Here is a 27920-nt window from a genome sequence, read left to right as displayed (position 1 = left end):
GTTGTAGCGTGTGGTGAGATCAAAGCGGGCGATGACGTCATTATGTGTGATGATGTCACGGAACGCGACGACATCACGGTGTGCGATGATGTCACGGCATGGTGTCTGAGGGAGTCAGACTGCAGCGGAGCAGTGGATCCTCACTGGAGGGACGCTTGTTGAGTTGTGAGCCGGAAGCTCCTGAAACAGAAACAATTAAATCTGAGTGTGGAGGATGAGGACCTCTCTCTCTCCCTCTCTCCCTCCCTCTCTCTCTCTCTCGCCCCGTCTCACCTGGTCACTGGAGGTCTATCTTGCTGGGCCCCACACTGTGGATGAGCTGTGCAGGTTCTGCGGCGTTGTATCCGTGGATCAGCAGGTTCTTGTTGAGGTCTCCCACGGCGTTGCCGGCCTGCAGTCGGGGGTAAGCGGGTGTGAGTCCTCGTCCCGGAGCGTCCACGTCCATCAGCTGGTCCAGCGGACAGCCGTCCATCCCCTCGGTGACGGGGGAGAACTCGTGGGCGCTGGGCTGCTCATCCCGTGACACTGGGCTGATGGAACACAGCACATCAGGAGGACCACGGTTTGATTCCAACCACAGTCCCATCACAACGTCAAACGCATGACCAACGACCTCACAGAACCTTCAGGAACGTCCCTGCTTCGTGTGCGTTAGGTCGGTCGTACTGTTGGTCACAACTCTTGGATGTTTTCCAACAATGAGCGTTAGCATGCTAGAGATGTTCCAGAGTGCTCTGTAATCTGGTGTCAGAGGAGGACGATGCTCTGTAGTCTGATGCTAGTGGTTTAGCTGTGTTTGTCATCTGGTCCTTCACTACAGACTGGTCCACCTGAGGTGGTCCAACCAGGAGCTGCGGACCACATCAGAAGATCACAACACCATGCAAGACCTCCACCAGAACCGGGACCCCGTCCAGTCTGGGTCTAGTATATGAAGGCAGACTTCTGTCTGGCCGAGGGGAGGAGCAAACCGTGGTTCCAGAAGCTCCGCCCACCTGACGTCCATCGACTGCACGCCGTCCGACAGCTCGTCCACACAGCTCTTCGTCTCCAGGGGACCCAGCAGGATGGAGGAGTCCTCTTCAGAGGGGGGCGCTCCCAGATCAGACCCTGAGGAGCAGAGAGGAGGAGGAGGAGGAGAGAGGAGGAGGAGGAGAGAGGAGGAGAGGGAGGAGGAGGAGGAGGAGGAGGAGAGAGGAGAAGGAGGAGGAGAGAGGAGGAGCAGAGAGGAGGAGGAGGAGGAGGAGAGGAGGAGGAGGAGGAGGAGAGAGGAGGAGCAGAGAGGAGGAGGAGGAGGAGAGAGGAGGAGGAGGAGGAGGAGGAGGAGGAGGAGGAGAGAGGAGGAGGAGGAGGAGGAGAGAGGAGGAGAGAGGAGGAGGAGGAGGAGGAGGAGGAGGAGCAGAGGGAGGAGGAGGAGCAGAGAGGAGGAGGAGGAGCAGAGAGGAGGAGAGAGGAGGAGGAGGAGGAGAGAGGAGGAGCAGAGAGGAGGAGGAGGAGGAGGAGAGAGGAGGAGGAGGAGGAGGAGGAGGAGGAGGAGGAGGAGGAGGAGAGAGGAGGAGAGAGAGGAGGAGGAGGAGGAGAGAGGAGGAGGAGGAGGAGGAGGAGGAGGAGCAGAGGGAGGAGGAGGAGCAGAGAGGAGGAGGAGGAGCAGAGAGGAGGAGAGAGGAGGAGGAGGAGGAGGAGGAGGAGGAGGAGGAGAAGAGAGGAGGAGAGAGGAGGAGGAGGAGGAGGAGGAGAGAGGAGGAGAGAGGAGGAGGAGCAGAGAGGAGGAGGAAGAGGAGAGAGGAGGAGAGAGGAGGAGGAGGAGAAGAGAGGAGGAGAAGAGAGGAGGAGGAGGAGGAGGAGGAGGAGGAGAGAGGAGGAGAGAGGAGGAGGAGCAGAGAGGAGGAGGAAGAGGAGGAGGAGGAGGAGAGAGGAGGAGAGAGGAGGAGGAGGAGGAGGAGGAGAGAGGAGGAGAGAGGAGGAGGAGCAGAGAGGAGGAGGAGGAGGAGGAGGAGGAGTTTGAATAATCAGACTGTAGTGATCAGTTCAGGCCACAACTTCTAAAAGTTCTGAGTCTGGTTCTTGAACAGAATCTGCAGAATGTCCTCTGTAGGTCCACTGAATGTCCTCTACCAAGTCCTCTGCAGACGCTGACTTCCTCCCTGGTGAGTCAGGACCCACAAAACTCCAGAGGCCTTTAAAGAAGTCAGCAGAGAGTCGGTCCAGCCCAGGAGCCGGTCCTGACCCCCCCTCAGTGGAAGGAGAGACTCTGCTGCTGAGACCAGGACCAGGACTGAAACTGAGGTTCTTGGAAATGTGGTTGTTGTTTTTGTGTGTGTGTGTGTGTGTGTGTGTGTGTGTGTGTGTGTGTGTGTGTGTGTATGTGTGTGTGTGTGTGTGTACCAGAGGCAGCAGTAGGCGGCTCCACGTCACTCTTTCTCGTTCTCTTCATGATCTCTTCAATCCTCTGAAACAAGAACAGCCAAAGGAAGAAGGTTCAAATCCCAGGGCAGTGTCGGTGTGTGTCGGTGTGTGTCGGTGTGTGTCAGTGTGTGTCAGTGTGTATCAGTGTGTGTCGGTGTGTGTCGGTGTGTGTCAGTGTGTGTCAGTGTGTATCAGTGTGTGTCGGTGTGTGTCGGTGTGTGTCGGTGTGTGTCGGTGTGTGTCGGTGTGTGTCAGTGTGTGTCAGTGTGTATCGGTGTGTGTCGGTGTGTGTCGGTGTGTGTCAGTGTGTGTCAGTGTGTATCAGTGTGTGTCGGTGTGTGTCGGTGTGTGTCGGTGTGTGTCGGTGTGTGTCAGTGTGTGTCGGTGTGTGTCGGTGTGTGTCAGTGTGTATCAGTGTGTGTCGGTGTGTGTCGGTGTGTGTCGGTGTGTGTCAGTGTGTATCAGTGTGTGTCGGTGTGTGTCGGTGTGTGTTACCTTCTTCCTCTGCTGTCTCTCCTGCTCCTCCTGCAGGTGGAGCTGTTCTCGCTCCTGTCTCTTCCTCTCAGCCTCCTTCTGAGCTCGGAGGAAGGCCTCCTCCCTCTGACATACACACACACACACACACACACACACACACACACACAGGTGAGTCGTCCACATGCGGAGGACGCCGGCTGTCCTCCTGGCGTCCGTCCTCACCTCCCTGTCCAGCTGGTCCTGCATGCTCTTCCAGCGCTGCTCCTTCATCCGGCGCTCCTCGTCCTCCCTGCTCCTCCTGTCCTCGTCCCTCCGGACTCGCTCCTCCTCCGCCTGCCGGGCCGCCGCCTCCTGCTGCCGGGCCGCCTCCTCACGCCTCCTCTGCTCCTCCTCGGCTCTCAGCCTGGGACGGAGGGGGGCGGGGGGAGGTCAAGGGGGCCAGAGACTCCCTGTGTGTGTTGGTGAGGACGGTGGACATGTGTCTCACCTCTCGTCCTCCTGCCGCTGCTTCTCCTCCTGCTCCTTCTGGATCCGAGCCAGACGCCGTCTCTCCGCCAGCAGCCGGGACGCCTCCTCCGCGTCCGTCGTCCCGGCAAGGCCGCGGCCCGTGGGCGTGCACGGAGACTCTGAGGGGGCGGAGCCAAACATGCCATGAGCGTTTGGTCTCAGAAGACACGAGGACCAGGTCGTCACAGTGTGTCCCCATCATCTCCACCCAGCATCCATCCATCTCAGACCGCTGGTCTGGAACCGGGTGGTGGAGGCAGCGGTCTGAGCAGGGACACCCAGACTTCCTGTCCACTGACTTCCTGTCTCCACACTTCCTGTCTCCAGACTCCTCCTCGAGCTCTTCCTGGAGGATTCCGAAGGTTTTCCAGTCCAGCCTAGAGACATAGTCTCCTCAGCCTGTCCTCGGTCTTCCCCAGGTCCTCCTCACGGTGGGACATACCCAGAATTCCAGGAGGCCACTTCAGCTGACTCCGCTGGATGTGGAGGAGTAGCAGCTCTACTCCGAGATCCTCCTCCCCGGTGACGTAGCTCCTCCCCTGGAGACTTAGCTCCTCCCCCTGGTGACATAGCTCCTCCCCCTGGTGACATAGCTCCTCCCCCTGGTGACTTAGCTCCGCCCCCTGTCTCTAAGGCAGCGCCCAGCCCCCCTACAGAGGAAGTTCATTTCAGCCTCTTGTATCCGGACCGTGTCCTTCGGTTTCTGACCCGGAGCTCAGGACCATAGTGAGGGTAGAACGTAGACTGACCGGTAAATCCAGAGGCTCTCCTTCCAGCTCCGTCTTCAACACAGCCCCCTCCAGGTCTCACTGTCGCTGAAGTCCCCCAGTAGAACCATGGAGTCCCAGTCAGAGCACTGTCCAGCCCCCCTCCCAGGGACTCCCAGAAGGCCGGGTACTCTGACTGCTGTTCAGTGAGTAGGCCAAGACAACAGTGAGGGACCTGTCCCCGACCTGAAGGACCAGGGACCAGACCTTCTGGTTCACTCATGTCCAACACATGGCGGCTGAGCTGTGGGGCTAAAACCAAACCCGCACCAGACCACCACCTCTGGAGGGGTTGGGTTCCAGAGTCCAGAGTTTGGGATACCGGGCGATGTCTCGGCCTTTGATTCCGTTCCTCTCATGGGGGGTTTGGAGCTGAGCTCAGTCCAGCCCGTCACCCAGGACCTGTTTGCCCCGGGGGGGTCCCCCCAGGGGCAGGAAGCCCTCGACCACCTGGTCCTGGGATCATGCAGGATCTCCAACTGCCCCGCCTGGTTCCAGGAGCAGTTCAGGGGGAGCAGCTAACGCTCATGCTAATGCTAACAGCTTTATCTATTTGTGTGTGTGTGTGTGTGTGTGTGTGTGTGTGTGTGTGTCTGTTTGTGTGTACCTGCTGTCAGTTCCCTGCTGCTGGATTTGGGGATCTTCTTCTCAGAGCTCTCACTCTTGGTGCTTTTCCTCTCCAGGGTGCTGTGACCTTTGACCTCCTCGGTGCCGGGTGTGGTGGCTCTGTGCCGGACCGGCGAGGACGGGAACTGTCCGGGTGAGCACGGGGACTGGACACGGTTCTTATTGGACCTGACTCTGAAAACACCAAGGAGCCTCAGAATGTGTGTGTGTGTGTGTGTGTGTGTGTGTGTGTGTGTGTGTGTGTGTGTGTGTGTGTGTGTGTGTGTGTGTGTGTGTGCATACCTCTTGGGAGTAGCAGGGCCCTTACTGTTGGCCCTGAAGGAAGAACTGCGTACAGGAGTGTTTGGAGACTCCAGCTGTAAACACAAACATGAGAGCAAATGTATGAGTGAGTCAGTGTGTGTGTGTGTGTGTGTGTGTGTGTGTGTGTGTGTGTGTTCTTGTATTTCTATCCTTGTCGGGGCCAAATGTCCCCACAAGGATAGCAAAACGTGGAACGACGTGCCTTGTGGGGACCTTTTTCCGGTCCTAAGTAGGAGAAACAGTGTTTTCTTGACCATGTTGTTGTTACTGAAAAAAGTAAAAGTGCAAAAACATTTCTTTAGGGTTAGGCTTTGTTGTGGTGTGGGTTAGGATTAGGGTAAGGGTCAGGGTTAGGGGCTAGACATGAATGGGAGTCAATGGACGGTCCCCACAAGGATAGAAATACAAGACTGTGCGTGTGCGTGTGTGTGTGTGTGTGTCTGGTCTCACCGTGGCTGATCGGGCTCTGCTGCCCTCTTCAGGAAGTCCTGCAACACTTCTGCGATTTGAGGAGCTTCTGTTGTTTCTGGAAGAAGCTGAGAGGAAGAGAGTGATGAACACACACACACACACACACACACACACACACACACACACACACACACACACACCCCCCCCATGTCTGGACCTGGTGTGGTCAGGGGTTCTGGTGGTGGTGGGTCTGGGTGGGTCTGTCTGGTGGGTTCTCTCTCCTTCCTGAGCCTCTGCTGGTCTTGTTCAGCAGGGTGGAGGTCATCATTGAACAGTGCAGTCCCCTCAGGGACCAGGTTTTCCTTGGTTCCTGTCTGTGCAGTCCCCTCAGGGACCAGGTTTTCCTTGGTTCCTGTCTGTGCAGTCCCCTCAGGGACCAGGTTTTCCCTGGTTCCTGTCTGTTGCCTTGTCTTCCAGGATTTAAGGTCTGTGTGGCAGCCGGTCTTGGACCATGGGGTCCTGGGGGAGATGTGGTCCTCCTCCAGGACGCTGGTGTTGGTTCCGTTGATCCTCCAGGTGAAGCTGAGGGTTTTCCAGAGACTTCTCTGATGGTGTGCCTCCAGTACTCTTCAGGGCCTGCTGGATGTGGTCCAGGCTTCTGGTCCATATAGGAGCACCACTGTCTTATAGACCAGGATTTTGGTCTCCGGTCTGAAGTCACGGTTTTTCACAGCCTGGAGAAGGCCCCACTGGCACAGCTGAGGCGGCGGCGGAGTTCATCCTCAACCCATCGCCCCGACTCCCTGGTCCAGATGTTTGCTTGTGAGATGAAGGACAGAGTTGGAGTTTGACTCCGAGTCAACCACGAAGGGTTCCGTCTCGTCTCTGACATATTGCCATCAACAGTCTCGGTACCGGATGTGTTTTTCTGGGCAGCCAGTCTTCACCAGATCCACATCCAGATCCAGAACCACAGCCAGAACCAGCCAAGTGGTTCCCCTGCTTTGGTGAAATCCACTCTGTGGCTCAGGACCGTTCTGGTCTCTGACAGGGGAACAAGTCTCCAGATCAAAACCCCGAGCTGGGGCTTTCCCTCCGGCGGACAGAAGAGAAACGCCCCGTTATTTCCGCAGTCGGCCTCGTCTCCCCTCTTAAAGATGAAGATGGACACAGTCAAGGCGTCCCCCAGCTGAGCAGGGACTTCCTCTTCTTCCCAGACCTGGAGAAGCAGGTCATGGACGTGTCTGAGAAGGTCTGGTCCACCGTTCTTCAGGTCATCTGCTGATGTGCCGCCGGGCCCTGTCATTTGTCATCCTCTGGACAGCATCCTGCACCTCACCCGGGCTGGGCGGTTCTCCCACGCTTTCCACTATGGGCTGTCGGTCCAGAGCCTCCATCTCAGCAATGGTGTCCCTGCTGAAGAGGTCCTGAAAGTCTTCTTCCACCTGTCCTTCAGCAGCAGGAGCCCATCTTCAGTCAACAGTCTCTCGGTCTTCGGCCTGTCGTTTGTCGGCCGCTCGGTCGTCAGTCTGTCGGTCGTCAGTCTGTCGGTCGTCAGTCTGTCGGTCGTCAGTCTCTCGGTCGTCGGCCGCTCGGTAACGACTGAGTGGCACGGTATCCATGATGACCGGGCTCCACCCTCCGCTGCAGCCTTCATCTACCTTCAGTGCTGCTGTGACTCGAGGTGTTTGGATCACACTTGGTCTAGAATCTTTCCTGGACCTGACCTGACCAGGACACACACACACACACACACACACACACACACACACACACACGCACAGTCTCGTATTTCTATCCTTGTGGGGACCTTCCATTGACTCCCATTCATGTCTAGCCCCTAACCCTAATTAGGGGATTCCATGTCTTGTTCTGAGGGTCTCTGAGCGACGGGAGTAGGACCGTTGGAATCGCCTCGGCGAGCTCTACAACATATCTGGCATTGCCATTTTATACCCGGAAAGTGTATGTGGCATTTATTTCCCTAACCATGGGTCCTAGACAAAAACAGGACGTCTAGGTGAATTCGGGGGATTTTTTACAGTCCGGTGATGTGTCTTTTGACTCTCTAGCACCTATTTTTTTTGTTGCAGTACCACCATTTTACCACTAGGGGGAGCAATTTGTCTGTCGTTTTCTGGAATATAGTTCCACAATTGGTTCAATCTACCACTGTGAGCCGTAGGAACATGCTAGAGAGCTGGGAGTTGGTTTAAACTGCTGTTAGGGGACCCGGGCTCCCTTGGCCACCGTTTCTGAGTGCCTAGGACCTTTCTACCAAAGATTCCAGAACTGAAGATTCCGTTTCCAGAACTGAAGATTCCGTTTCCGGAACTGAAGATTCCGTTTCCGGAACTGAACATTCTGAAAACGAGCTCCAACTCCGCTCAGGAAGGACCGAGAGCTCTGGCAATGACTTCAAATGAAAGCTGAGGGCCTCAGCAGTGCAATGGAAGTGGTTTCAAGTGTCCAACTACAACACTGTAGATTTTGAATAGGGATTCCAGATTGGTCAAGCCTTGACCGATTCTGGAAGGTGCTGTAACTGAGCTCAGGAAAGAGCTAGAGGTGTGGGATTTACTTCAAATGAAAGCTGGGGGGGTCCCTGACAGGTGTGGTATGATGTCATCTCTGTAAACCTGCATAAAAATTTCACCTCATGAATCAGCCCATAGACTGTATGGTGGGATACAGGGGGATGAGCCTTATGTGTCCTGAGGGTCAGTTGGGTCAATTTCCACCATGAATTTTGCGACCCCTTGGGGAGTGGCAACAACCCCAAACACACAACTGTTGGGGTGGTGACTGTCTGTTTTGGGTGTTTTTGGGCTGATCCAAACACTTTGAGCTTCAAAGATGCAATCTGGAAGGGGATTCCAGATTCCAGATTCCAGATTCCAGATTGGGATTCCAGATTCCAGATTCCAGATTCCAGATTCCAGATTGGGATTCCAGATTCCAGATTCCAGATTCCAGATTCCAGATTGGGATTCCAGATTCGGTCAAGCAATGATAACTCCTCTCAGGAAGGAGCTAGATGGCTGGGATTAGCATCAAATGAAAGCTTAGGACCTCAGCAGTGCAATGGTTGCAGTGTCAAGTCTCAAGTCACTTTTTAAAAATCGATGTCATTTTCTGGAAGGGGATTCCAGATTTAGACATCAAATGACCGATTCTGGAATCTGCTATAACTCCTCTCAGGAAGGAGCTAGAGGCGTGGGACTGGCTTCAAATGAAAGCTGAGGGCCCTCCGAGTGTAATGGTGGTAATTTCAAGTGTGTAACTTCAATGTTAAGGGTTTTATGGTCAACCCTATGTGTAACCCTAACTCGGTAACCCTACTCCCTAACTGTAACCCTAACAATCCCAAACAATGAGGGCTAGGGTTATGAAAGTTGGATATGTGTCTCACTGGGGGGTGCCTGACAGGTGGGTTGTGGTGTCGTCTCTGTAACCCTAGCAGAAAAATTTGACCTCATGAATCACCCCATAATGTGTATGGTTGGACCCGTGGGGATGAGCCTTGGGTGTCCTGAGGGTCAGTTCGGTCAATTTCCACCATGAAATTTGGAACCCTTCGGGGACTGGCAACGAACCCGCACACGTGTCTCTTGGGGCAGTGACTGTCTGTTTTGGGTGTTTTTGGGCTGATCCAAACACCCTGAGCTTCAGAAACGCAATCTGGAAGGGGATTCCAGATTTCGTCATTCAATGACCAATTCTGGAATCCTCTGTAACTCCTCTCAGGAAGGAGGTAGAAGTGTGGGATTGGCTTCAAATGAAAGCTGAGGGCCTTGCAAGTGTAACGGTGGTACTTTCAAGTGTCTAACTCCACGTTTAAGTTTCAATGACACTTTCTGGAAGGGGATTCCAGAATGTGTCATCCAATGACCGATTCTGGAATCCTCTGCTATAACTCCTCTCAGGAAGGAGCTAGAGGGCTGGGATTAGCATCAAGTGAAAGCTTAGGACCTCAGCAGTGCAATGGTTGCAGTGTCAAGTCTCAAGTCACTTCTTAAAAATCAATGTCATTTTCTGGAAGGGGATTCCAGATTTAGACATCAAATGACCGATTCTGGAATCTGCTATAACTCCTCTCAGGAAGGAGCTAGAGGCTGGGATTAGCATCAAATGAAAGCTTAGGACCTCAGCAGTGTAATGGTTGCAGTGTCAAGTCTCTACCTGAACTTTTAAAAATCGATGTCATTTTCTGGAAGGGGATTCCAGATTTAGACATCAAATGACACATTCTGGAATCTGCTATAACTCCTCTCAGGAAGGAGCTAGAGGCATGGGACTGGCTTCAAATGAAAGCTGAGGGCCCTACGAGTGTAATGGTGGTAGTTTCAAGTGTCTTACTTCAATGTTAAGGGTTTTATGGTCAACCCTATGTGTAACCCTAACTCGGTAACCCTACTCCCTAACTGTAACCCTAACAATCCCAAACAATGAGGGCTAGGGTTATGAAAGTTTGATATGTGTCTCCCTCGGGGGTCCCTGACAGGTGGGTTGTGGTGTCGTCTCTGTAACCCTAGCAGAAAAATTTGACCTCATGAATCACCAGATAATGTATATGGTTGCATCCGTGGGGATGAGCCTTGGGTGTCCTGAGGGTCGGTTCGGTCAATTTCCACCATGAAATTTGGAACCCTTCGGGGACTGGCAACGACCCCGCACACGTGTCTCTTGGGGCAGTGACTGTCTGTTTTGGGTGTTTTTGGGCTGATCCAAACACCCTGAGCTTCAGAAACGCAATCTGGAAGGGGATTCCAGATTTCGTCATTCAATGACCAATTCTGGAATCCTCTGTAACTCCTCTCAGGAAGGAGGTAGAAGTGTGGGATTGGCTTCAAATGAAAGCTGAGGGCCTTGCAAGTGTAACGGTGGTACTTTCAAGTGTCTAACTCCACGTTTAAGTTTCAATGACACTTTCTGGAAGGGGATTCCAGAATGTGTCATCCAATGACCGATTCTGGAATCCTCTGCTATAACTCCTCTCAGGAAGGAGCTAGAGGGCTGGGATTAGCATCAAATGAAAGCTTAGGACCTCAGCAGTGTAATGTTTGCAGTGTCAAGTCTCAAGTCACTTTTTAAAAATCGATGTCATTTTCTGGAAGGGGATTCCAGATTTAGACATCAAATGACCGATTCTGGAATCTGCTATAACTCCTCTCAGGAAGGAGCTAGAGGGCTGGGATTAGCATCAAATGAAAGCTTAGGACCTCAGCAGTGCAATGGTTGCAGTGTCAAGTCTCAAGTCACTTTTTAGAAATCGATGTCATTTTCTGGAAGGGGATTCCAGATTTAGACATCAAATGACACATTCTGGAATCTGCCTTAACTCCTCTCAGGAAGGAGCTAGAGGCGTGGGACTGGCTTCAAATGAAAGCTGAGGGCCCTCCGAGTGTAATGGTGGTAGTTTCAAGTGTCTAACTTAAATGTTAAGGGTTTTATGGTCAACCCTATGTGTAACCCTAACTCGGTAACCCTACTCCCTAACTGTAACCCTAACAATCCCAAACATTGAGGGCTAGGGTTATGAAAGTTTGATATGTGTCTCCCTCGGGGGTCCCTGACAGGTCTGTTGTGGTCTTGGTAAGATTCGGTCAAGTAATGATAACTCCTGTCAGGAAGGAGCTAGAAGGCTGAGATTGGCATCAAATGAAAGCTTAGGGCCTCAGCAATGCAATGGTTATAGTTTTAAGTGTCTACCTGCACTTTTTAAAAATCGATGTCATTTTCTGGAAGGGGATTCCAGATTTAGACATCAAATGACCGATTCTGGAATCTGCTATAACTCCTCTCAGGAATGAGCTAGAGGGCTGGGATTAGCATCAAATGAAAGCTTAGGACCTGAGCAGTGCAATGGTTGTAGTTTCAAGTGTCTACCTGCACTTTTTAAAAATCGATGTCATTTTCTGGAAGGGGATTCCAGATTTAGACATCAAATGACACATTCTGGAATCTGCTATAACTCCTCTCAGGAAGGAGCAAGAGGCGTGGGACTGGCTTCAAATGAAAGCTGAGCGTCCTGTGAGTGTAATGGTGGTAGTTTCAAGTGTCTAACTTCAATGTTAAGGGTTATATGGTCAACCCTATGTGTAACCCTAACTCGGTAACCCTACACCCTAACTGTAACCCTATACTCAAAAAAGCAGGTATGTTGTGATGACATCTCTCTGACCCCTAAAGAAAAACTTTGACGTTCACCACAATAAGCATGTTCCCTGTGGGATTTGATCCCACAAAAGTTGGGTTGAAAGCCATAGCATAAGACCACTCAGCCACTCAGTGCCATGAAAAGGAGCGTTTGGAACTTGTACTTATTTTTTAAGCTTTGTGTGGAGGGGGGTTGGAATAATGACCCTCCTAACCCTAGGGGTCAGAGGTCATTTAACCCTAGTTTCCTGACACTTAGGGCTAGGGTTATGAAAGGTGGCTGTCGGTTTTGGGTGTTTTTGGGTGTTTTTGGGCTGATCCAAACACTTTGGGTTTCAATGTCTCTTTCTGGAATGCAATGCCAGCTTGCTTCATTCTGGTGACAATCTCTAACTTTGTCCAGGAAGGCCCTAGAAGTGTGGGATTGGCATCAAATGAAAGCTTAGGGCCTTGGCAGTACAATGGTAGTGGTTTCAAGTGTCTAACTTAAATGGTAAGGGGTCTTTGGTCAACCCTATTTTCAACCCTAAGCCCTAAGCCTTGACCCTAACTCCAGTCAGGGTTTTTATTGGCTTCCAATGACAGCTTAGGGCCTTAAGAGTGTAATGGTGTTCCTTTCAGGTGTGTACCTGCACTTTTTAAAAAAACGATGTCACATTCTGGAAGGGGATTCCAGATTTAGTCATCCAATGTCAGATTCTGGAATCTGAAAGGTTAGGCTAAGTTAGTTTAATAAAACACTTTGCCTCAGTAACACTAAGTCTCCACTGCTCAAGATGCACCACAATAAGCATGTCCCCCGTGGGGTTTGATCCCACAACCTACTGGTTGCAAGCCATAGCATTAGACCACTCGGCCACTCAGTGCTATGAATTTTTCGCGTTTGGAACTTGTACTTATTTTTTAAGCTTTGTGTGGAGGGGGGCTGGGATAATGACCCTCCTAGCCCGAGGGGGTAGAGGTAATCTAACCCTAGTCTGCTGACTATTAGGGTTACGGTGATGAAAAATTGATATGTGTCTCCCTGGGGGGTGCCTGACAGGTGTGTTGTGGTGTCATTTCTCTAACCCTAGCAGAAAAATTTGACCTCATGAATCAGCGTATAATCTACATGGTTGGATTGGGAGGCTGATGCCCCACTGAGTCTGGGGGATTTGCAAGCTCTCCCAGGGGTCAAAATTTAAACGTTGACCGATCGACACGAGGCTCACGTATGTTCATCGGGGGAGCCAGGGTATCCAGTGTGAGAAGTTTCAGCCCTGTGCGACCCTCCTGACCCTATCGGTCAAAGGTCAACGGGGTGACCTTTCCCATAAGGCCTTGAGCCAGGGAGCTCAAATTCGCTGTCATGCATCGGGGCTGGCAGCACATCCACGGTGTGCGATCTCAGCCCTCTAGGCCACCCGGAAGTCTTTCAGGAGAGCTGAAGGCACTCGTTTTCAAAAACGCCTTAACCGAACATATTTTGTGCGCCATTTTTGAAATACTTGAGCAAACGAGGTCAAAGTGGCATCAAAATGACCGTCTCTACACCCCGCTGATGTGTGCCGACAGTGGTGGTTGTAGCTGAAACGGAAATACCCGAAAAAAGCACGTTTCTGTATTTCGCCGTTTCACGTTTTTATTTTTTAAAAATCAACGGTGATAGCCAGGGGGCTGAGACTTTCAGGGTGTCCTCGGGGTCCCATCCCACACCTGTGATAAAATTTTCAGCCCTCCGGGACATGTAGAAGTATGTGAAATAGGCAAATGCTAACGTTTTGTGGCTAAAATAGGAGCTAATTTCGCTATTTACATTAATAGCTCCCAAACGATGACAGCTAGCCGGCTCAAACTCGCACACAAGGTGTGTGGTGACCTTAGGCACCCATCGATATGGGGCAGCCCCGCCCACCGCGTGGAATTACTGCACAAAGTGGGCGGGAGCAGAAATTAGCCGTTAGCTGCTAACCCTAACTTCCAGCTTGAATAACTCTTAAACGATTAGGGTTAGGAGGATGGGGGTTGGAGGCATGACTCCTGGGGGGGTCCCTGATGGATGTGTGGAAGGGGATCCCTCCAGCGCATAAGGAAGCCGCGTGGTTGTTGCATTTAGCATTAGCCGCCGCTAACGACTTCGGAGTTGAATAACTCTGGAAGGGGAGGGGCTAGGAGGGTGTGGCTTTAACAGCTGACTCCCTGGGGGGTCCCTGACCTGTATGTAGGACCTCATCCCTCTGCTGCCCTCCTAGCCCCGCCCAATGACCTTTTACCTCAGGAGCGCGTTTAATTGAATAACTCCGGAAGGGGAGGGGCTAGGAGGGTGTGGCTTGAACAGTTGACTTCCAGTGGGGTCCCCGACACTTGTGTGCGATGGCATCCCGATCGGACCTTTGGATCTCCTTCAAATCATGTTTTTTCACTTTTTTCAGCGAAATCTCATTTCAGAGAGGATTGGAGGCTGATGGCATAGTAACCCTAGAGGATCTGTAGTCTGTCATAGGGGGTGAAAATTAACGCTTTGCCCGATTGGCACGAAACTCGGGGAGCTTCATCGGGGGTGCTGGGAGAGCCGCTGTGTGGATTTTCAGCCCTCTGGGACCATCTTGACCCTAGGGGTCAAAGGTCATCTAACCCTAGATCGCAGACCATTAGGGCTAGGGTTATGAAAGTTGGATATGTGTCTCACTGGGGGGTGCCTGACAGGTGTGTTGTGGTGTCATTTCTGTAACCCTAGCAGAAAAATTTGACCTCATGAATCAGCACATAATCTATATGGTTGGATCCGTGGGGATGAGCCTTGGGTGTCCTGAGGGTCGGTTGGGTCAATTTCCACCATGAAATTTGGGACCGTCGGGGACCGGCAGGACCCCCGCACACATACCTCATGTGAGGTCAGGGATCCCCTCATCACTCTAAGGGTGAAACTCAGAGGGTGAAAACAACGCATTTAGCTAGAGACAAAAAAACGCTAGATCCTGCATCGGGGCTTCCAGGGCATCCACCCTGTGAAGTTTCAGCTCTCTAGAATACTTTTTTCCAAAAAAATCCATCCGTTTTCACTTGCCCTGCAGAAGGCCCGAAATGAAGCCTGAATCATAGCAAAATCCCTCAACGCTTTGACCGATCGGCACGAAACTCGGGAACCTGCATCGGGGGAGCCAGGGTATCCAGTGTGAGAAGTTTCAGCCCTGTGCGACCCTCCTGACCCTATCGGTCAAAGGTCAACGGGGTGACCTTTCCCATAAGGCCTTGAGCCAGGGAGCTGAAATTCGGGGTCATGCATCGGGGCTGGCAGCACATCCACGGTGTGCGATCTCAGCCCTCTAGGCCACCCGGAAGTCTTTCGGGAGAGCTGAAGGCACTCGTTTTCAAAAACGCCTTAACCGAACATATTTTGTGCGCCATTTTTGAAATACTGGAGCAAACGAGGTCAAAGTGGCATCAAAATGACCGTCTCTAGACCCCGCTGATGTGTGCCGGCTGCGGTGGTTGTAGCTGAAACGGAAATACCCGAAAAAAGCTACTTTCTGCATTTCGCATTTTCACGTTTTTATTTTTTAAAAATCAACGGTAATAGCTGGAGGGCTGAGACTTTCAGGGTTGCCTCGGGGTCCCCTTCTGCACCTGTGGTAAAATTTTCAGCCTCCCGGGACATGTAGAAGTATGTTAAATAGGCAAATGCTAACGTTTTGCGGCTAAAAAACGAGCTAATTTAGCTATTTTCGTTAATAGCTCCCAAACGGTGATAGCTAGCCGGCTCAAACTCGCACACAGGGTGCGTGGTGACCTTAGGCACCCTTTGATATGGGGCAGCCCCGCCCACCGCGTAGAATTACTGCGCAAATTGAGAAGGAGCTTAAATTAGCCGTTAGCTGCTAACCCTAACTTTGAGCTTTAATAACTCCTAAACGATTAGGGTTAGGAGGATGGGGGTTGGATGCATGACTCCCGGGAGGGTCCCTGATGGATGTGTGGAAGGGGATCCCTCCAGCGCATAAGGAAGCCGCGTGGTTGTTGCATTTAGCATTAGCCGCTGCTAACGACTTTGGAGTTGAATAACTCTGGAAGGGGAGGGGCTAGGAGGGTGTGGCTTTAACAGCTGACGCCCTGGGGGGTCCCTGACCTGTCTGTGGGACCTCATCCCTCTGCTGCCCTCCTAGCCCCGCCCAATGACATTTAACCTCAGGAGCGCGTTTAATTGAATAACTCAGGAAGGGGAGGGGCTAGGAGGGTGTGGCTTGAACAGTTGACTTCCAGTGGGGTCCCCGACACTTGTGTGCGATGGCATCTCGATCGGACCTTTGGATCTCCTTCAAATCGTGTTTTTTCACTTTTTTCAGCGAAATCTCATTTCAGAGAGGATTGGGAGGCTGATGGCATAGTAACCCTAGAGGATCTGTAGTCTGTCATAGGGGGTGAAAATTAACGAATTGACCGATTGGCACGAAACTCGGGGAGGTTCATCGGGGGTGCTGGGAGAGCCGCTGTGTGGATTTTCAGCCCTCTGGGACCAACTTGACCCTAGGGGTCAAAGGTCATCGAGCCCTAGTTCGCAAACGATTAGGGTTAGGGTTACGCAAATTTGATATGCGTCTCCCCGGGGGGTCCCTGACAGGTCTGTTGAGGTTTCATATCTCTAACCCTAGCGTAAAAATTTGACCTCACGAATCAGCGCATAGTCTATATGGATGGATTGGGAGGCTGATGAGGAGCATTTTCAGCCCTCTGGGAACCTCGTAACCCTAGCGGTCAACGGTAATCTAACCCTAATTCCATCAACGTTAGGGTTAGGGTTATGGGAGTTGGATATGTGTTGATACGCGATGAGCCTTGGGTGTCCTGAGGGTCGGTTCGGTCAATTTCCACCGTGAAATTTCGGACCTCTCGGGGACCGGCAACAACCCCATACACGTATTTCTTGGGCTGCTGACTGTCTGTTTTGGGTGTTTTTGGGCTCATCCTAGCATGTGGAGCTAACATGGCTAAGGATTCCAGATTCGGTCAACCAATGACCGCTTCTGGAATCAGCTATAACTCAGCTCAGGAAGGAGCTACAGTGGTAAGATTGGTGTCAAATTAAAGCTTAGGACCTCAGCAATGCAATGGTGGTGGTTTCAAGTGTCTAAATGCAACTTTTTAAAAAACGATGTCACATTCTGGAAGGCAATTCCAGATTTCGTCAACCAATGACCAAATCTGGAATCAGCTATAACTTTGCCCGGGAAGGAGCTAGAGGGCTGGGATTGACTTCAGATGATAGCTGAGAGCCTCAGCAGTGCAATGGTGGTGGTTTCAAGTGTTTAACTCCACATTTAAGGGTCAAGGACTTATTCTGGAAGGGGATTCCAGATTTGGTCAACCAATGACCGAATCTGGAATCTGCTCTAACTCTGCCCAGGAAGTAGCTAGAGGACTGGGATTGGCTTCTACTGACAGCTGGGGAGGTCCCTGACAGGTGTGGTGGGGTGTCATCTCTCTACACCATGAATAAAAATTTGACCTCATGAATCAGCCCATAGTCTATGTGGTTGATCGGTGGGGATGAGCCTTGGGTGTCCTGAGGGTCAGTTTTGTCAATTTCCACCATGAAATTTGGGACCCCTCGGGGACTGGCAACAACCCCGCACACGTGTCTCTCGGGGCGGTGACTGTCTGTTTTGGGTGTTTTTGGGCTGATCCAGGCACTCAGAGCTTCCGAGACGCAATCTGGAAGGGGATTCCAGATTCCAGATTGGGATTCCAGATTCCAGATTCCAGATTCCAGATTCCAGATTCGGTCAGGCAATGATAACTCCGCCCAGGAAGGAGCTAGAGGACTGGGCTGGGCTTCAGATGACAGCTGAGGGCCTCAGCAGTGCAATGGTGGTGGTTTCACGTGTCTACCTGCAATCTTAAGGGTCAAAAACGCAATCTGGAAGGGGATTCCAGATTCGGTCAAGCAATGATAACTCCTCTCAGGAAGGAGCTAGAGGGCTGAGATTGGCATCAAATGAAAGCTTAGGGCCTCAGCAGTGCAATGGTTGTAGTTTCAAGTGTCTACCTGCACTTTTTAAAAATCGATGTCACATTCTGGAAGGCGATTCCAGATTAGGTCAACCAATGACCAAATCTGGAATCTGCTCTAACTCTGCCCAGGAAGTAGCTAGAGGACTGGGATTGGCTTCTACTGACAGCTGGGGAGGTCCCTGACAGGTGTGGTGGGGTGTCATCTCTCTACCCCCTGGATAAAAATTTGACCTCATGAATCAGCCCATAGTCTATGTGGTTGGATCGGTGGGGATGAGCCTTGGGTGTCCTGAGGGTCAGTCGGGTCAATTTCCACCATGAAATTTGGGACCCCTCGGGGACTGGCAACGACCCCGCACACGTGTCTCTCGGGGCGGTGACTGTCTGTTTTGGGTGTTTTTGGGCTGATCCAAACACTTTGAGCTTCAAAGACGCAATCTGGAAGGGGATTCCAGATTCCAGATTGGGATTCCAGATTCCAGATTCCAGATTCCACATTCCAGGTTGGGATTCCAGATTCCAGATTCCAGATTCCAGATTCCAGGTTGGGATTCCAGATTCCAGATTCCAGATTCCAGATTCCAGGTTGGGATTCCAGATGCGGTCAAGCAATGATAACTCCGCCCAGGAAGTAGCTAGAGGACTGGGATTGGCTTCCACTGACAGCTGGGGAGGTCCCTGACAGGTGTGGTGGGGTGTCATCTCTCCAGGACCTCTAGAAATGTTTGACTTCACCAATCGGCCCCCGCTCTCTAGCGTTGATCCGGGCTGATGAGCTTTCTTTGTCCTCAGGGTCGGTCGGGTCAATTTCCAACGTGAAATTTTTGACCCCTCGGGGACCGGCGGGACCCCCACCCACGCGTTTGTGGGGGTGTGACTGTCTGTTTTGTGTGTTTTGGGGCTCGTCCCAACATTTTTGGCATTTCGGGTGAAAATCCCACATGGCCGGGTTCTCTGATTTATTTAGAGTCATTTTGGTGAAAAACATGGGTTAGCCACTTGAAAACTGAATTTTAAAATGGTTTTCTAACTTTTGATGGCTCTCTAGCGCTCAAAACATAGTGGTCAAAATCCGGAATTGAGATTCCGGAATTGAAAAAACCGGAAACGGAATTTGCAGTTCTGGATTCCAGATTCCAGATTCCAGATTCCACAATTGCAAATTCCGGATCCGGATTGTTCCGTTCTGGAATTCCAGATTCCTATCAAATCGACGGTGTCCCCTAACCCTGACCCTTACCCTAACCCTAACCCACACCACAACAAAGCCTAACCCTAAAGAAATGTTTTTGCACTTTTACTTTTTTCAGTAACAACAACATGGTCAAGAAAACACTGTTTCTCCTACTTAGGACCGGAAAAAGGTCCCCACAAGGCACGTCGTTCCACGTTTTGCTATCCTTGTGGGGACATTTGGCCCCAACAAGGATAGAAATACGAGAACACACACACACACACACACACACACACACACACACACAGGTCTCACCTCTGTCAGTGGAGTGCAGTGCGGCTGATGAGTTGGAGAGCTGCTTGTTCATTGGCTGATCCATTGTGGGCGGAACCAGAAAATCCACAACTACAAACAACAAAACAACACAGTGGTGACTAAAAACCATCGTGTGTGAGAGTGTGTTTGAGTCTTTAGGTGTGTGTGTGTGTGTTATGTAGGCAGGTTAATAAAATATGTTCCCATAGCAGTGTGATGTGGAGGTCACCTCAAATATTACACACACTTGAAACACACTCACAAGAAACAACTACACACAATAACACACTCACAAGAAACACACACACACAAGTAACGCACTCAGAGAAACGGGCAGCAGGTGAAGCAGGTGCAGCAGCGGTGAAGGTGATGGGGGTGATTGGGGTGGTGCAACACACACACACACACACACACACACAAACACACACACACTTTTGTCTTTCTATCCTCGTGGGGACCTTCCATTGACTCCCATTCATATCTAGCCCCTGACCCTAACCCAGACCAACACACAGCCGACCCCTAAAGAAATGTTTTTGCAATTTTACTTTTTTCAGTAACAACATGGTCAAGAAAACACCGTTTCCCCTCATTAGGACCGGAAAAATGTCCCCACGAGGCACATCGTGCCGGGATTTCCTATCCTTGTGGGGACCAAATGTCCCCACAATGATGTGGGGACCAAATGTCCCCACAAGGATGGAAAAACGTGCGCACACACACACACACACACACACACACACACACACACAGCCATGCGGTCTGTACCGTTACAGGATTGGCTTGCACTGGAAGCAGGAGGCTCATTGGGCTGAGAGGAGCCAATGGCGTGGCGGGGCGGGGTCAGAGGGTTACCTGGACAGCAGGTGAAGCAGTGCGGAGAGAGCAAAGCACACACACACACACACACACACACACACACACACACACACACACACACACATTATCATCATATTCCCGTGGAGTCACACGAAACAGGTCCCCTGTCTGCCCAGGCCCCTGACCTCCATCCAAACTCCATCTGAACCCCATCACAGGTCCATGATGGACTTTGGTGACGGAGGTTCTGGACTCTCGGGTGGGGACAGCTGCAGAGCTCCAGCCGGTCTCCATCGGGCGGGATTCGGGAGTCGGATCAGGTGGCGGGAAAGCTGCAGACCACAACCAACACACTGCTGGAACAGGCCAGCAGAGGGTTCTGATCCAGATGACTTCAAGACCTGCAGGGGAACTTTCCCCGGGACCAGCGGAGGTGGAGACATGGAGTCCATGGAGTCCCAGTGGACCCTGTTCAAGTCCTCCAGCTGTGAACAGCTGTGGCCCGAGAGGGCAGCAACCAGAGGACATGCTGGAGGACAAACCAGAGGACATGCTGGAGGACACTGGTGGACAGACCAGAGACCCAGACGAACCTCAGATACCAAAGCTCCTCCGTCAGAAGGTTACTGGTTCGATCCCTCACATGTCAAAGACTGTTCCCCGTGGCCGAACAGAGCGTTCCGGCTGGGAGCCTCACGGAGTAGGCAGGCTGTGCGTTCGCTCCGGCCAAAAGTCAAAGCTACCTTTGTCTTTGTGCCCCTACAAGCCTGTTTTGGGTGCCGGCTCTGTCAGGAATATTCCCGCTTTCGGCTGTACCGAGCTGGGACCAGAACCTGCCTCACAACGCCGTCTACGGCCAAAAAGCTGCCGAGAAGGAAGAGGCTAGCAGTGCTAGCGCTAACTTATCCATGGATGCTATCTCCGCGCTACTAGAAAAACACTGTGAATCCTCGTCAGACGACGTTAGCCAACGGGTTAGCGAGTTGGAAGATGCCACTTCCTCTGTCCAAGATGACAACACAAAACTTCAGGCTGAAGTCACTGGCTGTGTCCCAATGTCCACACTGTGTCCTCCATAGGACACTGCACAGTGAAGACGCCATCTGTAGGGCTGTCCCAATGTCGAGACAGCAAAAAAGAATGGCATTAGAAATTTCCCACAATGCATCTTGAAAAGTAGTGAGCATTGATGGTCCGTAAACGACTCAATATTACCCATGGTGCATTGCGAATCTCCAGCAAAATAGCGTAGAGCAGCAGCGTGAGCTGGGAAGAATTTAATAATATATTTTTATTTATTCTTCAATGATTAGAAAGATGACAAGGAAAGTGAAATGCAGAATAAGAGACATTAAAAAATAAAATATTACAAAACGTCTGGTTACCATGGCACCAGCCGGGGGTCACGTGATCAGCGCCGAGGGAAAAAGTAGGGAGCAGCGTGTCCGAATCGCCAACGGATTCAGGGACTAGAAAGTCCACAATGTAGTCCAGCTCTGCACCGATTGAGGAGTTAGGACAGAGTGTGGACAGTAGGACAAAGCCCAGGAGTTAGAGGACAGAGGAAGACGCTCCGGTCTCCACGTTATTCCACTGTGTATGGGACGTAATGTGACTGAGGCCACCCTGGGCCATGTTTTGGTCTTGCCCACGCCTGCAGGTATACTGGAGGACAATTTTCAACACTCTGTCCCCAGTACTCAGTATTAGGGTGGAATCAGACCCTGTATTGCCTCTTTTCAGTGTTTTGGAAGATCATGTACCAGAGAGTACCGGGACAAATATTTTTCCGGCCTTCACTTTACTTCTGGCAGAGTGGAAAGACCCCGACGCTCCTGAGCTCCACCGTGGCGGCGAGACGTCTTGTCCTGCCTAAAACCAGAAAACTAAGATTTTCTTTGAAACAGAATCGCAATGCATGCGAGACCACACGGGGCCGTTAAATACGGTTACGTCTTCGTGAATATGGCAGACGATGTGAACACTGCGCTGACAGGTTGGGAGGTTCACTTTCAGTTTTCTTTTGTTTTGTTCTAATTTTCCTACAGCAGCCGCCGTGCCTGTGAATCCGCTCTGGTCGGGGATTTACTACGACTATTGTTCCATTCAGCTCTGAAGAACTGCGACATATGTTAGTCTGTTGCCTGCCAGCTTCAAATGTTCTGGATTATTTGAAAATTAACAAACGTTTTGATCGGAGAACGTTCTGCAGCCATATGTCTCCAGGAGGTGGAACGTTCTAAACAACTCAGAGACTTCAGTTTCAGGTGGAAGGAGGGTTCTGCTGCTTTGAGCACCACCGACCCAAAGCCTCCAGGCAGCTGAGCTCCCAGGGTAATGCTAGCTTCAGCTGCTCCTCCGTCTCCTCTGGTTCCTCTGTTGCTTCTTTTAAAAAAACAAAGGACTCCCAGCATCCTTCCGCCAGAGCTTCATCTTTTGTGCACAAAATTTTACAGAAAAGAACAGCAGGAACATGCGCAGCGTTTCTCTCACACAGGCACGCACACACACACAGGCACACACACACACACACACAACCACACACACACTCTCCTGGTGTGTGTCCTCTATCAGAGAACAGCTGTAAGATGAGCTGCTGCTGTTTTTCTGCTGCAGTCAGATGAAAGCAGCAGGTCTGAGACCAGCAGGGCCGGAGCGGGAGGCTGCTGGGTCTGGGGCAGTGAGGGGGGGCCGGGGCAATGGGGGGGACCAGGGCGGGTGGGGGGGGGGGGGGGGGGGGGGGGGGGGGGCTGAGGAGTAGAGGAGCAGAGGGGAAGCAGAGGAGGAGGCAGACTGTGGCATCTCCTGTGTGCTCAAGGTTAGATGTGTAACTCTGCTTCTCAAAAAAACATACAACAGTGACACACACACACACACACACACACACACACACACACACACACACACACACCACACACACAAACATACCTGTAGCAGCGTTAGCATCATAAACACGTCTCTGGATGCTGACAGCAGGAGACAAACCTCCTGCACTGCAGCCTCCACACCCTGCTGCTCCTCCTCCTCCACCTCCACCTCCTCCACCTCCTCCTCTTCCTCCTCCTCCTCCACCTCCTCCTCCTCCATCATCTCTTTGTCCTCCTCAGCTGTCAGTCCACACCCTTGCGTCCCCCCCTCCCCCTTCGTCCCCCTCTGACCTCCAGACCTGCTCTCTGATCGCCGTCTCCCATTAGCTGACATCACCCCCCCCCCCCCCCCCCAGCCCCCCCCCCCACATCGGACTCACCCTCTGCTCCGTCAGGCGGTCCTCCCCACGTCCAGCGCTTGGGCCTGTTATCCAGGTGGTCCCGGGCCTCCCCTCCCGCTCCTCCCCGCCTCTCTCCGGTCCCGGCTCTCCGGCGCACCAGGGCCTCCAGCCTCTCCTGCTCGTTGCGTTCGGAAACGGGGAAGAAGAGACACTCTCTGACGGAGCCGTCGCTACGGCGACGAACGCCGGGCGACGAGCACGGAGACGGCTGCGCCATGGTTACCGCATCCGACCGCAGCAGCAGCAGCCTCGCCCTCCGTCAGGACGGCTCTGCAGCTCCCCGAGAGGAGAGCAGCTGCTCCGCCTCCTGCTCCTCCCCCTCCCCCCCACCCTGCTCCACCGCCCCTCCCCCTCCCCCACCCCCCCACCTCCTGCTCCTCCTCCTCCCCCCACTCCCCCCCAACCTTGCCCCCCCCCCCCCCTCTGAGTCAGGAAGCAAATCATCAACCTCCAAGCAACACAGTGTGCGAGCGTGTGTGTGTGTGTGTGTGTGTGTGTGTGTGTGTGTGTGTGTGTGTGTGTGTGTGTGTGTGTGTGTATGTGTGTGTGTGAGCTTCACTTCCTGTTTGCTGAGTCAGATTGAAGCACTGGGTTCTCTCCACTGGGTTCTCTGTAGGAACGTCGGATCTCTGTTCTGCTGCTGGTTGTTCCGTCTCTGTACCAACAGGGATCAGTAGATCACTGGATCCAAAGATCAGTGGATCCATGCATCAGTGGATCAGTAGATCAGTGGACAAGTGGATCCGTGGATCTGTGATACTGTAGATCAGTGGATCAGTAGATCTGTGGGTCAGTACATCAGTAGATCTGTGGACCAATGGATCCATAGACGGGTGGATCTGTGCATCAGTGGATCGGTGAAAGAGTGGATCAGTAGATCTGTGGATCTATGGACCAGTGGATCCGTGGTTCAGTAGATCAGTGGAGCAGTAGATCTGTAGACCAGTGGATCAGTGGATCCATAGATCAGTGGATCTGTGCATAAGTGGATCAGTGAACCAGTGGATCAGTAGATCAGTGGGGATCAGTGAACCTGTGGATCAGTGGATCAGTAGATCCGTAGATCAGTGGATCTGTGGACCAGTGGATCTGTGGGTCAGATTCTTGGGAAAGAGTGAACGGTCCAGCCTGAACAGGTTGTTCCAGATGAGAACCTGAAGAACCTTGAGAACCTGGAGCGTGATCAGCTGACGCTCTGTTTCGCGTCTCGTCCCACAGAACCGCCCAGTCCAACAAAGCCAGGCAGCGTCTCCAGGGGAGGACACTGGAGGACACTGGAGGACGTTCCAGGTCTCTCAACTCGTCCCGAGGACCTTCTGCTCCGCTGCTGTGGAAAGTGTTCCTACGCAGAACGTCCTCCTGGTTCCGTGGTTCCACAGCACCGCCGTGGACACCAGAGGCCGCTGCTGCTGGACACCCAGCCCGTTGATCCACTGCGTCCAGATGTCCTCCACCGAAACCAGTCCCTCGAATCAGCAACTGGACCGGGCTGGGGCAGATCTGGTAGATCCTGCAGAACCCTCCAGGTGCCAGGCCCCTGGTAGAGGACCCCAGCTGAAGCAGACACCTGAGGGACGGGGCTGCATCATGTGGGGGAAGTTTGCGGCCTTGTGTCTGGAGCCCTGAATTTGGAGGGTGGGGGGAGCGGGAGGGGGGGCTGCTCCACCTCATGTGGTAAACTCCAGCCGTGTGTCTGAGTTTGTTCTCTGTGATCAGAACCGGAACAGGAAGGGACCGTTGATTGATCTCTTCTTCCACGCTTTAACTGAATCCACGGTTCCTCCCTGCGTCCACAAGGGGGCGTCTGAACAGCGAGACCAAAACCTGGACTATGCCCGCTGGGTTCCAGCATCGCTCCTCCAGCGGGCGTCTCTGGATCGGTTCTTTCCATGGGTTCCTGTTGTTCCTGAACAACAATTTTCTGAACTTGTGATATCAGGCTTCAAGCACATGGGACTTAACGCTCTTGGACCAAAGATGGCGGCCGCGTCGTCGTCATGGTAACCCTGTCAGGGACGGCTCTGAGCATGACCGCGGCCATCTTCACAACCATCCAGTAGCTTCTGACGGAGTAGCTCCTCCTCTTTGACACCACCAGCTCGGGTGAAGCAGATAGCGGTTAGCATTAGCCACAGGAAATGGTGGATATGGCAGCCCGTCCCCCTTTCAAAATAAAGCACCGTTAAAAAAATCACAACGCGCTAAACTGGAGACATGAGCACAAACCGTTACGGCTGCTCTGGAACACTCTGGTGACGTTCTGATGGATGTTCTAGATGGAGACGGAGCGCGAGCGCACACACACACACACACACACACACACACACACACACACACACACACACACACACACAGAGCACTCTGTCCTCCGTTCCTTTACACTCGGTTTCTCTGGTTAAATCTGTTTATTTTCAGGATTAAGGTGACGGTTCAGCAGCCTCCAGACGGTGGAACCTTCAGCTGCCGTGGCCGCTCGCTAAAATCCGTCTCAGCTGGAGAACCCTGGCAGACCCGCCGCAGGTCGGCCACACATTGAGGCAGACGCCACGGCGGCGTGGCGAGATGCCGAGGTTCCACGGCGGCGTGGCGAGATGCCGAGGTTCCACGGCGGCGTGGCGAGATGCCGAGGTTCCACGGCTCGTTGCCATGGCCACTGTTCACCCTTTTACCCACAGTGTATCTCAGAAGACAGTGGAACAAATGACTTCTTTTCTGGTCGAATTTCTTTCACACCACACCTGTCCTGAACGGCTCTGGCGCCCCCCAGGGGAGGCGCGCCTCACACTTTGAACACCGCCATGCTGGATAAATGTTCTAGATAACTGTTCCAGTTGATTGTCGTGCTTCAAGATTAATTCCCGGCTGGAACACCGTCACTCCTCTCTGAATGCAGACAGAAGGCCGTTCACTCAGAAGCCCCCCCCCCCCCCCCCCCCCCCCAGTCACACCATGACGCATCAGTTCTTTCTGATGACTCAGCAGAATGAGCCAAAGTAAACAGCAGCAGCAGGAAGTGACATCACAGCTGTATGACATCATTTTGTCCGGTGTGACACCTGGCAGACGTTGAAGTTACCGACACTCAGCGCTGAGCCTGAACGCCTCATGATGGCCGCCGGGCCGCTCCTCCTGGACGCCGGCTCTCTTCCTAAACCGTCTTCACTTTGATCGGCTCCAGTTTTTATTTGTCAGGAAATGAAAGTCAACGTTTGTGTCTGTGTTGGGACAGCCTGCTGTGACCTCTGACCTTTTCCGCCTCCTGCTGCTGGCGCCTCCTCTCCCCGGCGGCGGCCTGGCGCTGCGTCTCCTTCTTCCTCTGCTCCTCCATCCTCCTCCCTCGCTCCTCAGACTGACGCTGCAGCTGCTGCTGCACCCGGCACTCCTTCTGCTGCAGCTCCGTCACGTCTGCACAGAGGGAGGCGGTCAGGCCGAGGGTGGAGGAGGAGGGAGGAGGAGGAGGAGGAGGGGGAGGGGGGGGAGGGTGGAGGGTGGAGGAGGAGGGGGAGGAGGAGGGAGGAGGGTGGAGGAGGAGGGTGGAAGAGGAGGAGGAGGGGGAGGCGGGGGGGGTGGAGGGTGGAGGAGGAGGGAGGAAGAGGAGGAGGAGGGGGAGGGGGGAGGAGGAGGAGGAGGGGGGAGGAGGAGGGAGGAGGAGGAGGGTGGAGGAGGAGGGTGGAGGATGGAGGAGGGAGGAGGAGGAGGAGGAGGGAGGAGGGAGGAGGGTGGAGGATGGAGGAGGGAGGAGGAGGAGGAGGGTGGAGGAGGAGGGGGAGGAGGAGGGAGGAGGGAGGAGGAGGAGGGTGGAGATGAGGAGGATGGAGTGTGGAGGAGGATGTCAGAGAATGGGTTAGGATGGAAGATGGAGGAGACTGGAGGATGGATGGAGGAGGGTGGAGGCGGATCAGGTGAGTGGATGGTTACCTGCACGGCTGCGGTGATTGGACAGTGATCGAGAGGATCCAGGGGGCCTATTGGTCAGTGGTGGAACAGGGGGCGGAGCTAGTGTGTCTGTTTGGAAGAGATGATTGGTAGGTGAGTCAGCAGCGCACACACGCACACACACACACACACACAAAAGCACGCATGCATGCACACACACAGTACTCGACAGGCCCAAACCCGGTGGTCCAGACTGACCCCGTTGATCTGAGAAAGAGCTGGAGGATCCTCTAAAGAACCTTTCCAGAAGTTCCCCAGTGAAACAGCTGCATGACGGGAAGTCATCAGTCTGGGCTGATGGAGATGGAGAGTGTGTGTGTGTGTGTGTGTGTGTGTGTGTGTGTGTGTGTGTGTGTCCGAGATGGCATCAACCCGGAAGGTGGCTACCTCACCTGTGAATCCTCGTGCGCTCATGTCACACGTAAATGACCGTGACGTCATTGCCAGACATGAAGCTGCTGCTTTTTTTCCCGGGAAATGATAATGACACTCGGATGTTTTCGCGGGCTGTCGCCTCTCGGCTGTGATTGGCTGCTGCAGGTCCTCACCTGTCATGTCGGGGGTCTCCTCGGTCCTGGTCCCGGTCCTGGTCCCGGTCCTGTGCTCGCGGACGGCGTGCAGCTGAGGAGCGGTGAAGAGCAGCGGGGACGCGCGCTCCAAGCGGCAGCGCGCAGCTGAGATGAGGGGCGGAGCTTCACTGTCAGCATCACCGCGAGCGCAGAACAGCTGTTCTTTAAAGGGGAGCCGCCTGTGTGACGGTTGA

The 27920-nt window shown here is 53.0% G+C and overlaps 1 protein-coding gene across 1 annotated transcript; it reads right to left on the bottom strand.

The window, feature by feature from the left end:
- Positions 1–78: 78 nt before the first annotated feature.
- On the bottom strand, positions 79–27807 carry map7d2b (MAP7 domain containing 2b). Its single transcript, XM_030099229.1, has 16 exons — positions 27706–27807; positions 27140–27226; positions 26469–26626; positions 23201–23336; positions 19903–19989; positions 19135–19224; positions 5538–5623; positions 5067–5140; positions 4765–4958; positions 3371–3509; positions 3106–3286; positions 2902–3006; positions 2386–2449; positions 996–1110; positions 274–530; positions 79–180 (listed from the first exon to the last, which is right to left on the bottom strand). The coding sequence occupies exons 1-15, from the start codon at positions 27710–27712 to the stop codon at positions 278–280; spliced, it is 1776 nt and encodes a 591-aa protein (XP_029955089.1). The 5' UTR covers positions 27713–27807; the 3' UTR covers positions 79–180; positions 274–277.
- Between the last annotated feature and the right edge of the window lie 113 nt (positions 27808–27920).

The sequence above is a fragment of the Salarias fasciatus genome, chromosome 9, assembly GCF_902148845.1.
Source record: "Salarias fasciatus chromosome 9, fSalaFa1.1, whole genome shotgun sequence".
Taxonomy (NCBI): Eukaryota; Metazoa; Chordata; class Actinopteri; order Blenniiformes; family Blenniidae; genus Salarias; species Salarias fasciatus.
This window is presented reverse-complemented; position numbering and strand designations above follow the sequence as displayed.